Here is a 13499-nt window from a genome sequence, read left to right as displayed (position 1 = left end):
AATAATCAAACTATTTTTTTCAAATGACTGCCTGCAAGGTTCTCAAACAATGCTTCATTAGTCTAAATTGATTTATTGTTTCGCTTTAGTGTCCCTTTAAGCATACTAAACAAACACTTGAAGAAACTTTCTCCCAGTTCCTCTCTCAGTACACATGCCATTGGTTTCAATGAGAGTTTAGCCAGAGGTCATGTTACATCGTAAAACAAAACACCGTACACCATAAAACTGCACACCGTAAGAACAAACATTTTGAATAACAAATTTTTTGTTTTTTTTTCTGTTTCGTATCCACTGGGAATAAGGAATCCTTTCAGTTATATGGGCTAATCGCAAACTCCTTTGACAGAGTGCTTCTTTCAACTAGGCTTTTGTTCATGCACTCATGTTATAGGGAACACCCTATTTTAGGCCAAGGAATGTTTTGGCTATCCATACAGCAACTAAGTTTGTGTAGCAAAACTAAGCCAACTGCAATTTGTACAATTTGGGTTGATTATCACTTCAAAAGCATGCTGATCCTTTAAAGATACAGTTACAGTGCAGCCTTACATGAATTTGTACCACTACCTGAGCACTATGAAAGAAGAAGTCAAGGTTGCCATTAATGCCAACATGGAGTTGATAACAGGCATTTTTTTTTTTTCCTTAAACAACATGCAGATTTATTTCAAGTTACATGAAGTACTATTCCTCTGGTGGACGTTACCATGCTTTTCTCCAGTAAAATGACTTGTTCCTTTCTTATAAGCAAATATTCTATATTCAATTTTAGATTAAAAATCACTTTTCTTTACAAACATTTATATTTGATTAGGTTAAGAAACTGTGCTATTCGAGCACCCTCAATGATAGTGTTAGTGATATGAGAGTTCCAAGTTGGGTCAGTGCGCTAGTGTTTCAAGCAGGTAACACTGCAAACAACAAGACAGGAGATAAAAGTGTTTGTGCCGTAGTGTTTACTTCACTTTTCTTGTCATTTGTGCTGCTCGCATAATCAACATAAGCACAATTAGGTGTGTCAATGCTTGGCAATGTCAGCCTGGTGCTTACGAATGTGCGCAACAAGGTTGTCCTTGCGTGAAAACTTGCTCGGGCAAAGGTGGCAGCGGAAGGTCTCGACTCTGCTGTGCAAAGTCATGACGTGACGCACAAGGTGCTGCTCTCTCGAGAATTTCTTTGCGCACAGGAAGCAGTCAAAGGATCCCGTGGTGGTATGCCTCTGCAGGTGGCACAGCAGGCGATCATGGTGCAAAAACTTGGACGGACAGATCTGGCACTGGTAGACTGCCCCCGGATCAACGACACGGAATTCGTGCATGGCACGCCGGTGCTCCGCAAGCACAGCTTCATCATAACCCATGAAGCCACAATCGTTGCACATCAAGGTATCGGAGCCGTCACCTTCCAAGGACCCACAACTGTCTACGGCTTGGCTTTCGGCAGCGCTTGTGGCAGCCCATGCTTCGAAGCTGTTGCTGTGGGACTCTGTTGAGGCATGCGGGGAGAGAGGAAAGGAACACTGTACATGCGTTGCGCTAGGAAAGAGTGATAAACGCAAAGACAGACCACTAGAGAGCTTGAATGGAGAGCCAAGTATGTACTGACTCCAGGGTTCTCCTCACAAGTGGGTGGTGGGGAAATGTAGCCCACTGCTCCATTTTGCCAGTAACCCCCTTTGCAGGGAAACTCTGCAATTATAATGGTCAATTTGGTAAAACGAGCTTATTTCCTTTTGTTTATGGCATTTCCCAGGCGTTCCTTTATCATGTGGAGAACTATTAGATAGAAGTCTGAAATATAATCTGAGAAAACCATCATTTTCTAGTGCGCTATTGATGGAAACCATGTAGAAAATAGGGCTTCGGAAAGTGCCACCTTACAACAGGTTGCATTCCCTTGACACAATACCCCTATTTTAGCATCGTAGCAAAGAGGAGATCGGAGCTTCAGGTAGCCGCAGCACCGGAATTTGCAGTAGGCTGAGTCGCTGGCTCATATTTCTTTCGTTAAGCGTCCAAAACGCAAGCTTCTTGGCTATTCAGGAAATGTCAAAAACACAGAAAGAAAGAAATCTTATGTGTGTGGGTTCCCCCAGACACTCATTTCAGTCAGATGCACACTTCTTGTTAATTTCTGAGGAGAACCCCGACTAACCCTTCTTAAAACAATAGCAACATATTGTGTTGGATAACTGCACTGTTTTGCACAAGAATAACTTTCAAATGGGACAAAGCACACACCAGAGCACAAACTAAGAACTGGATAACCAGGTGTTGTTTCATGCTCTATTCTACTGTGGATATAATGACTTATCAGGTATAATAAAGCACATTTAATTTTCACACAGGCAACGCTCTCAAACAACAGACACAATTCTAATAAAAACAACTGGCACACTACATACAACAGAACATCAAAAAGACAGAAAATAATTTTTTTTATGCAATCTGGTAGCTCTTCATGGGCAAAGCTTCATATTGCATCAAAATGTAGCAACCAGCTCTGTAAAGAAAAGTAGGATAATTAATGCCACACACAAACACAAAACCAATGGAATCCATGTCTGTGCTCAGCAAACAATACATGCACGTGATGTATGTAACTATATCCATTTATGAACATTACACTCTCTAAAAAAACACAAGCAGTGCAACTCTTTCAGGGCAATCAGTCATTCATTTGCACTAACTTACTACTTGCCATGGCAGCATTACACCATGGAAGACCTTTTAGTGTGTGAAATTCTATGGCAGCTCTACAGCCATACAATGCAATTTCCATGGCTGTGCCACACCAAGCACTATCGCATTCGATGAAAAAGGATGCAAAGGACGATTGTGCAATGTGTTAGTTTCCTTGGCAGCACTACACCACGCACAAGCGCACAGTGTATTAGCTGCCACAGTATCACTGCACCAAGAACAACCATGCAGTGTTTTAGATGCCATGAAAGCAGCACCATGACTGGTAACTTAACGTGTTAGTTCCCATGGCAGTGCTAAAGCAAGAACGATCATGCAGTGTGAGTTGCCATGGCAGCATTGCCCCAAAGAAAAACCATGCTCTGTGTCAGTTGCCATGGCAGCCACTATGTCCTATGCATAAGCCACATGGATGTACCATTTCCATCAGAGCACCAGACCAAGGACTATCATCCAGTCCATTAGTTGCCACTACACCAAGCATAGTCATGAAATGTTATTTGCCATGGCTGTATATCCCCAAAGATAACCATACCCCGTTTTAGTTGCCATAGCTGTATTACACAAAAGATCACTGAGCGATGGGTTGCCATGGAAACGTTAAACCAAGGACAATCATGTGGTGTGCTGGTTGCTGTGGCAGTACGCAAGTATGCAAAAGCATGCAACGTATCATTTGTCTTGGCAGCACTACACCCAAGACGATCATGCTTTATGTTGCCATAGAAGCACTGCACTAACAAAAACACAATGTGTTAGTTGCCTTGGTGGTATTACACCATAAACAATTGCTTATACATACAGGCAAATGGGGTGGCAGAGATTACCACATGTCACAAAGAAACCGGTATTGAAGGTACCATAGCAGACAATGCAAGCCAACACGTGCATCAACTTGCCATTTCAGGGCAAACTGTGTAGGAGCAACATGCATATGGCTTATTTGACGGTAAATACAAACACAATGGCCCTGTTGAAACAAGGGCATGCCATATTTGATTTTCTTTAATGAGCCAGATAGTGAGAGAAAATATATATATGTGTTGGCACCACATTCTTAAACACAACTTCACATTTGTTCCATTGCTCCTCCTGCAAAAGTGGGAAAGAAGTTGGCTGGAGCATGTGAACACATAGCAACAAATGAAAGGTTTCAATCGTCCTAAGGCTTCTAACTGAGATCAGGAAGATACCACAGTGGAGGGTCCTTGATAAGGGTTAATTGCTCAGGGTCACTTGAGTTGTACGGTCACCACTATTCTTAATGCAAACACATTTTAAGCGCTTTTTTGCTCCTCGTGCAGACGGTGCTTAAGATTTCTGGCTGGGATTATCTGAATGTGCCTTCTTTCCAATGTGTTCAATATGTACTGCTTACAGAATGTATTTATCATACTTACATGCATAATGACTGCACTGGCATAATGGTCTCATGCACCCACATCTTCTCTCATCAAAAATAATTTTGGGGGGGGGGTGGCCTTCTCTCACAATGTTTGCACCCCGAACTGCAGTGCTTTGCTTGCATAGAGGAAAGAAAAAAATAGAGAAGGAAGCATGACGTTAGGCAGTCAGCGACAGCAAGGCAACCTTCTCCTACGTCATTCTCATCCTGCTTTCACGTGAAGAATGTGACGATATATAGTTTCTTACTAAAATTACTGCAACAAATGAAATCCTCCATACCCTGAATTGTTTCTTAAAAAATATTACCCTGAGTAATGATTGCACCCCAAAGATTGGATCAGCTTTTAAGAAAAAGAGAAAGCTATCTTTAAGAGAGTAAATCGGTATTGAAATTAGCCACTATAGGCATATCTTTTCGTTGCTTGGGTTAAATGTGACAGCAGCTGTACAGAGACCTCGGTGGAAGCCTGTTTCCATGTTCAGCCGCCATATAAATTTGAGCATTACTTCCAGGAATCAAGCTTGTGACACTGGTTGCCTCCTGTATGTACGGAAGGCTGTAATACAAAGCTAGGGTCTTGAATCTAGCAACATTGATGCCTTCAGGTACCATGTGTGGGTTTAATGACCAGTTTCCTTCACCCAAAAAGATCACGTTCTCATGACGCCTGCGGCAAAAAGGACGTTCCACGTCCGTCGCCAAGGTCTGTGAGTGGTGGCGCTGGCTAACACTCCCAGGGTTCTACTGGACACAAAAATACCCAAGAACGTGGATGGGGAAACAGCGCCGCGGTAGCTCAATTGGTAGAGCGTCGCACGCAAAATGCGAAGGTTCTGGGTTCGGTTCCCACCTACATCAAATTGTTTTTTCATCCACTTTAATTTCCATTAATTTGTCATTTCTTTATGTCCTTTATTAAGCACAAGTAATTTCCCCTATGTTGTCCTTGGTGTCAGTGTTTGTTGGCCTCTTATGATAAAGCTTTTGCTAGCAGCTAGTAAACTCAGCACTACTGCAAGCTATTTATTTGATTGAAGTTGAATCTAAACCCTATTTGCTTAAAGAACACTGTACATAATGGGCTTTAACAGTTCCTGCTGGCACACTACAGAATCAACAGATATGCACAAGTGGTTCTCAAACACAACAACTATGTAACACAATAGTCGTGCATTTATGCGCTTGCATATTATCAAATTATGTTAGCTCCACATTATGTACTCCCACTCCACATTAATAGAGTCCACTTGGGTTATTTCAACCCTGGTGGGAGCGATGAAATCGATTGAATTATCAGGTGGGTCGAGTTAAACAAATTTCAAATACCTGGCGAAGGCCAATTTTAGGGCCAAAATGATGAAAGTTCGGGCAAACAGAAATGCACCGGCACTGGCCACGTTCTTCGGTCAGGATTGCACTAATCGAAAAATTGAATTAGCAGAAGTCTGCTGTACTCTCGCTTGTTCTCCTACGCTGTAGAATGACCCACAGAATGTCCTGTCTTCATCGTATCATCACTTCCATTTCTACTGCATCCAAATGAAAGTGTTACATATGGTAAAGAAACACATAAATACATAATGTGCAGGTAACTAAATTTTCTGATAAACAAGTAATACAAAAATCCAGAATATGGTGTTTCAAAGTTTCTACAGCGTTTCCTGTCCATTTTTCTCCGATTTCTGAATAATGCTCCTCCATCTGCATGGCTGTTTTTCTACCCAAACTGCGTCACACAAAACAAATATTGCATAGCGCATCATTGTAAACATTTACTTTGACCAGGCTACTTTTTGGAAAAGCGTGGCAACCAGCCCGACACGTACCTAAACACAGGTTATTCAAGAAAAACCCTAAGTAAAGCTAGAGCAGCAGATGACTTGAAGTATCTGAAATTTGAGGCCAGATTTATTGGAAGAAGCTCTGAGAGCAGTGAAAGAAATGAAAACAAATATCCACTTCAAAGTTCGTCATTCATCATCAGTGGCAGGAAATGTGTCCAGAAAAACCACAGGCGAAACAAATCAGCCCATTACCTGGCATCCGCCACAAGTCTTGGCAGCAGAAAAATGGGGCCAAATGTATAGCAACAGGAAGCCTCATTCCATTCTCATGGGTGGTGGCAAGGGATGGAGCAGCAGCTCAGATTAAGCATAGGGAAAAGACTGGCGTTGGCCAAGCAGCGACGGAAGCGTAAGAAAGTGGTAATGTAAACGAGGTTCTTGGTGAAAGCTCTCAAGGCATAAGAAACCTGGGTTCGTGCGACATGCTGGAGGTTTGGAGGCAAAGACTACGCTCGTACATACCAGGTGGTAAAGTAAACCTCTTCCCAGACAACATTCTTGATCTTGGCTAGCAGCGACTGTTAAACGCCAAGGCTGGCCACAAGCAGCAAGTCTGACATAGAATCGGACAATGTGTATGCTTGACATGCGAACCGTTGCTGGCGCAGCTCATAAGCACTCTTGTACAATCATCATCACAATCAAGGCGTGGACAAGCTTCTTGGCCAATCCTTCTATGAGGGTGTGTGTCAAAGCATGGAAACCATAATGATTAACACACGGTGATTATCTGAAAGAGATAGTTGGCATTGTCACTATATATACTGACCACTTCTTGGCCAATCTCCCACTGTGGGCATTTGCCGCTGTACCGGCTGCTCCTTGGGTATGCGCCCTGATATCGATATCATCACCAACACGTGGACATGCTTCTTGGCCAACCGCCTGTTGTGAGTACGCACCATAGTACGGAAATCATTACCATAATGAAAATGTCAGCATCCTTCTCGGCCATCACATTTTGTAGATATGTGGCATAGTATGGAAAACATCATGAACATGCGGCGATCATTTCATAGAGCTAGTTGGTGGCACAATATGTACTGCCCACTTCTTTGCCACTTTCGCGTACAGGGTATGTGCCCATAGTATGAAAGTCATCCTCATAATCGGCATGTGGCGGCCATCTGAAAGAGCTAGTTCAGGTTGGCATAAGAAAAGCGTACATGCGTTCATGGCCTAATGGTTAGAGGACTGGTCTACTGTGCCGGTGGGCTGAGGTACAAATCCCAGCACCAGAAGAGCGTTTTTTTTTTTTTGAAGCAAGGAGGAAACTACTTGGCGAGACTACGACCAGCAAAAGACCGACCGCTGACTAGCCCAGGCCAAACCATGGGATGGTAGGCAAAGAAAGCTTTGCTTTAAAAATTATGCACATCCTACGCACTGTGGGAATTGGTTTAAGCAAAGGTATCATTGATGTTTGCAAAGAATGCTGTTCTTGATTCGCAACCATTTGCAAAAATGAAGCATACAAAGAAGTTGGACACGTTTTCACCAGGAACCACCACGCTAAACATAAACTCGTGGTACACCATCATGTGGATACCATGCAGGACGATGAACAAATAACGATGACAGAACGACCACGATTGTATAAGGACAGCCTGACAATGAGAAAATGACTATGACAGAGTGACGAAGGGAGCATAACAACAATGGCATGACGACACTGGAAACATGACTTCGAAATGATGATGGTAGAACAACCATGGTGGCAGAACACTGACTCCACAAAGACAATGCAATGATGACCATTGGGATAGTGATGATGAAATCATGATGAATAGCATTATGAAAATGGCGAGGTCATTGACAACAACATGATTTATTTATTTAGTTATTTATTTATTCATTTGAAATACTCTCAATGCCATTGCAGCTTTACAGAGAGGAGTGGTGCAGTTGTGGTACATTATTGCAGATCTACGTCTTGAATGAAGAGTGATCAGGGCTGCTGGCAATGGAGGCGGGGAGGAGATTCCATTCTGATGACGTATTTGGCACGAATTAATGAAAGTACAAGTTGGTACGGCAGCTTGGCACTTGAACTTTAAAACGACGATCATAAGGATGAAGGAACGATGACAATCGTATAAAGATGATGGTATAAAGATGCCAGCATGACAACAATGGGATCACACTGCAGTGACGACAATAACATCCCACACATGATGGCAAAGGAATTGCGACAATGAAATAATGATGCCAAAATGACAAAAAGTGGATAATGGTACTGTAGTCATGATGCTGCATGCTGAGATGGCGTGGCAACATGTGCGCTTTCTTCCCGCGTGTTTAGTACAGGAGACTGCACAATCTTGCGTTTCGGAAACATGTCGAAGCAAAAGGCAGACGAAGCATTCACTCCCCACTGCTGGCACTTTCATGATAGCATCGTCCCACTGCAGGCGACACTGTCAACTGTGGCGGCTAAGTGGCCGCAAGAAGCGTGTCTGGTTTCGCTTCGTACCGCGAACGTGAAGATCTCATCGACACAGAATGAAGTCGTACCGACTCTCAAGTTCAACAAAACAAATATTTTTCTCGTTCAAATTTGCTTTTTCTGATTTTCCAATTATTCGGAAAATTTTGTAGCCTCTTCCATGTAACAAAAATTCATGGGTGACTGTATTATTCGCATAAAAGGTCGAATTTCAATATACAGTTAAGGTCCGATTTTTCAGACTGCCTAGAGGCCACGAAAACGTCCGAAAAAACGAATGCATGTCTTTACAGCCCCCAAAGGCTCAAATCGCTACAGGCACGTCCGAAATAGCTCTAAATGCCCGCCAGTACACTTATTAGGCGTATCGGCGCTCGTACTGTGACACGCGTGCACGCGTGTTTAATTACGGAATAGATACTGTGTCCCGTGACAATCGCCCCTTCTCATTCTTGGTATGCTTCACCGCAATACTCAATTTATGCTTCACTGCGAAACATTCCTGTATTGAGGCGAAGATGACTTTCAAAAACCGGCACTATGCAACGCGTTGTGCTTTCCGAGCCTTGAAGCCATTGGCGAGGATTACAGAGGCGAAGTCGGCGTCATTGCTAACAGCGGCGAATTGTTTTAATGAAAACCAAGGCACCGAGCAGCAAGAAGCTTGGCAGCGAACGTCGAAGTAGCTTGTCCTAGTAGTCCTAGCGTTGCCGCGGTGATGGCTACGGCTGCCACCGGATCTGCGTGCGAGAGCGCCTGTTCGAGGCGGCGGGATAATCGAAATGGCGGCTGCGGTGGTGGCTTCTACCAATGCCGTTTCAGGACCTCCGGTCATGGCAAAAAATCCGGAAAATCGGACGGCGAAGGATTTTTGCGTCCAAAATTTCAGACGCTTTTATACATTGACTCTATGTGGTACGTGGCGGTGCCACGAAGGCATTCGAATTATCGGGCATGTCCGAAAACTCCGGCGTTCGGAAAATAGGTCGTTGACTGTGGCGAAAGTACCAATATAACGATGCACGTTGCAATTTTTACCGACTTCAGTATATAGAGGTTTAACTGTATAACAATGACAACGCGAGGATGACAGCATGAAAACAATGGGATGACAATTCTAGAATAATGAGGATGGTATGATGACAGCGGCATAACAATAGGGCAATGAAGCTGGAATGATGGCGATGGTATCACGACAACAGCATGGCGACAATAAGATGATGCTGAAGTGATGAGAATGATATGATGACAATGTGACAATCACACAACGACAACTGTCTAGTACAACTGTATATGATGGTGTGACATCAACAGCATGACAACAGATTGATGATGGTTAAAATGAAGGCGGTGAATTGACAACAAAGGAATGACTGCGACAACATGATGCTGAAAAGTGCATTTGCATTGGAGGTCTCATGTATGCTCGCACACATCACTTACAGCGCCAAACCACCTATCTTCACACTATATCTGGCACTGGTTCACACTGTACCTGGGACGGCAATGATGCAAGACAGCAAGTAGCAGCCAGTACGTGACACATATACAGTGGCCCATACTCTATGGCCCAAGTTTTAGTATATTTGAGCTCGTAGTCTAATCAAGCAAACAAGTATAACAAGAGTATTTAAATATAACTACAGAGCTGTCTTACATGAATTTGTAAGACTCCCAGAGTACTGCAAAAAATGCAGTCAAAGATACCATTTGGTTTAAAGGGACGCTAAAGCAACACACTAAATCAGTTTAGATGTATAAAGTGTTCTTTGAGAACAATGTTGTCATTAATTTCAAAATAACAGGTTGATTAAGAGAAGAGAAAGTTTCGGTTCTTGAATTTTGCAACGAATCCCCAATGCCGTACGTCACGGTGACGTCACAGATTTCCATGTATATTTTTTTTCGTATTTAGGCACCATTGGCTTAGCAAAATGTTCTTGAAACTCGTTCAATTTTTGGCTCCTTTAGAACACAATGACTATAGCTTTACTGCTAAAGAATGAACCAGGCCCTAACAGACGGTGTCAAAGCCCATGACATCATAGCAAGCTGGTGTTGGAAGTTCAAGGAGGTGTCGACACCCGTCTTTGGTTGTTGCGCTTTTTCTGGCTTGCTAAGCCTCTTATCGTGGTAAGAGTGGCGTTTTTGATGTTGTAGAAAGGTAATTTACTGATACAAAGGAAATCATTTTTCTCTGTAGTGTCCCTTTAAAGGACTTGGAAACTGTCGATGTGGCAGAGGTATAAAATTCGTACTTCACCACGGATGTTTCATTCTTAGACAACAGGCATATTTATTATGTCAGTTTACACAAACAATAGCTTTTCTTGGTGAACATTAACATGTCTTATCCGGTAAAATTGAGCTCTTCCTTTCTTGCAAGCAAATATTGACCATTCAATCTGATATTCAAACTCACCTTTTCCCAACATTCATATTTGATTAGATTAAGAAACTATGTTATTTGAACAAACCCAGTGACAATGTTAAGGATATGACAGTTCGAAAGCTGGGACAGTGCACTTGTGTTTGACATAGAGAACAGTACAGACAACAGGGCAGGGGATAAGATAAGGGTGCATTAGTCTCATTGTTTACCTCACCACTTGTCCTGTCGTTTGTGCTGTTCACCACAGTCGCAATTTCGGGAAATGTGGCCATGCTTCACCGTGTCAACACTTGGCAATGTCGATCTGGTGCTTCCGAATGTGCGCAACAAGGCTGTCCTTGCGGGAAAACTTGCTTGGGCACAGGTGGCAGGGGAAGCTCTCGACTCTGCTATGCGTTGTCTTGACGTGGCGCACGAGGTGCCTCTCGCTCGAGAACTTCTTCGCGCACACGAAGCAGCGAAAGGAGCCCGAGCCGCTGTGCCTTTCCAGGTGGCACAGAAGGCGGTCATGTTGGGAAAACTTGGACGGGCAGAACTGGCACCGGTAACCTGCCACCGGATCAGGGAGAGGGACTGTATGGACTACCAGCTGGTGCTCCACAAGGACAGCTTCACTATAACCCATGAAGTCACAATGGCTGCACTTCAAGACATCGACCCTGTCACCTTCCAAGGCCCTGCCACTGTCTGTGGCTTGGCTTGCGGTAGCACCTGTGGCAGCCCAGGCTTCGAAGTTGCTGTGGGATTCGGCTTTGTGGCGGCATGCAGAGAAAGAGAAGACGAGCATTGTTAATGTGTTGTGCTAGGAAAGAGTGATAAACATAAACCACTAAAGAGCTTGAATACAGTACTCCTAACCCTTATTACAACAATTGCAATGTATACTACTGGATAAGTGCACTGTTTTGCACAAGAACGACCTTGAAATGGGACGTAACACACATCGTACAGAGTGCAAATGAACTGAACAACAAGTTTTTCACTCTCTGTTTCTTTGAATGTTCTGTCCTGTTGTGAAGGCATTCTTGTTAAGGAAAGCTCATTTATTTAATACAATGTATAACCAACTGCTCCCAATTGTGGCCCTACTAGCGATAGCAAACATGTTTCATCACTAGAGAATGAACCTTTAGGCATTAAAGGGACACTAAAGGCTGATGCTGGACCGACACTGACTGTTTAAATACCCTTCCAGAAACCTCGCAACGCTTGTTTTGTGCCAAGAAAAGACTTAGTTTATGAGAAAATTGCATCTGAAGGGACCTTTATCGCAATTCAACTCTCCTGCCACCCAGCCGGGGCAGTGGTGACGTTGCACACACCATCATCACCCTTTGCTGCCATCAAAGAGTAAAACAGCGCCTGACAGATGGCGGTAGCGAGTCAAGACAGAGCAATGGATTCGCCGCCGCAGCGGCTTTTTGGTCAAATAGTGCAAACTGTTCGGGCATCCCGCGACATCACATGGAAGTTGAATTCTCTGCTACTTGCAGTTTGTGCGAGTTCGCAAGTTTCACAAGCCAGCAAAACCAGCGCAACACTACAAGATAACTAAACCACTGAAACGCAAAAGCGTGGGTGGCGCGGAGTCGAGTGAAAACGAAACCTTTCAACCACCCGCGTCATTGTCAAGGGTAATTTAAACGAGTTCTTTTTTCTAAAAAGAAACTAGAACTCGACAAATAGAATTTTATTTCGTCTTATAATATAATATAAGGATGTTTTTTGCAACGAATGGTTGAGTACAAGCCACAGAAGTTAATTGAGAAGTGCTTTCGTCATTGGGCAAGTACTTGAATGCACTTGCCCAATGCCCATCATTAGAGACTCATTATTAGACTCATTACTTGCCCATCATTAGATACTCATTAGGAGTCTGTAATGATGTCCTGCATTTACCTCAATTTCTCTATTATTAAGACTCTGCTCGCAACAATAGTGATGCCTTAGAGATTCTCAAGCACTAATCTATCACTTTAGCTTGACTTAATATTTGCCTTTAGTGTCCCTTTAGGCACTAAGAATGTAGATTTTAGGTGTTTAAAACAAGCACTTGCCTCATTCTAGGCACGGAAAGGGACGAAATGAGCACTGTAAGATGTTTGCAAACCACGACCTGTTTTATGCATCGAATGTGTGTAGCCCTTTTCATAGTGGGAAACTAACGTAGCATTTATTTGCGAGATCCGACAGACAGCAACCATAGTGCACAAGCCATCACTTCACAGGGTTTTGCCAGGAACACAAGAGGCCGCATTTTCTTTCAATCCACATACTGCACCCAGTACGCATGATACATTTGTTGACACTATGAGCATGTATAGTGCACAGGTTTAATAGTCGGACTTTTCTGCTTACAATGATGCATCTAGCATAGAAAGCACAATAAATATAAAATACGCCAGAAAAGCTGCTGGACGGTTAATGAGTTAAGCTAAATTCCATGCATAATGGATTGAAGTCAACAAATGTTCTAGTAAGAAACAAAGCATCGAATAATGTACGTTTACCAATCTAAAAATTTATAAGAACAGTAACGCATGATTATCATCTCTAGGTTTTGGGGATCAACATTGTGCCCCTTCTCACTCAAAGTGATCTTGCCAGCTGAAAATGAGTGCACAATACCGAAAGAGGTCGATGGAGCATGTTAGCACTTCCGCGAGTTTGACGGTTACACGCACTCTGCCTATATTCGCCTGTA

The 13499-nt window shown here is 43.2% G+C and overlaps 1 protein-coding gene across 3 annotated transcripts in view; it reads right to left on the bottom strand.

The window, feature by feature from the left end:
- The window catches only part of LOC126528348 (zinc finger Y-chromosomal protein 1-like), a 50410-nt gene that overhangs the window by 14412 nt on the left and 22499 nt on the right, over positions 1 to 13499 (bottom strand). For all 3 annotated transcript variants that reach the window (XM_072284245.1, XM_072284246.1, XM_055069277.2), the window contains 2 exons: positions 11005 to 11545; positions 1054 to 1488 (listed from right to left, as the gene is read on the bottom strand). In XM_072284245.1, the coding sequence (XP_072140346.1) occupies positions 1054 to 1384 (331 nt within the window). In that variant the 5' untranslated portion in view covers positions 1385 to 1488; positions 11005 to 11545. The remainder of the gene's footprint in view (positions 1 to 1053; positions 1489 to 11004; positions 11546 to 13499) is intronic.

This window comes from Dermacentor andersoni, chromosome 9 (assembly GCF_023375885.2).
Source record: "Dermacentor andersoni chromosome 9, qqDerAnde1_hic_scaffold, whole genome shotgun sequence".
Lineage (NCBI taxonomy): Eukaryota > Metazoa > Arthropoda > Arachnida > Ixodida > Ixodidae > Dermacentor > Dermacentor andersoni.
This window is presented reverse-complemented; position numbering and strand designations above follow the sequence as displayed.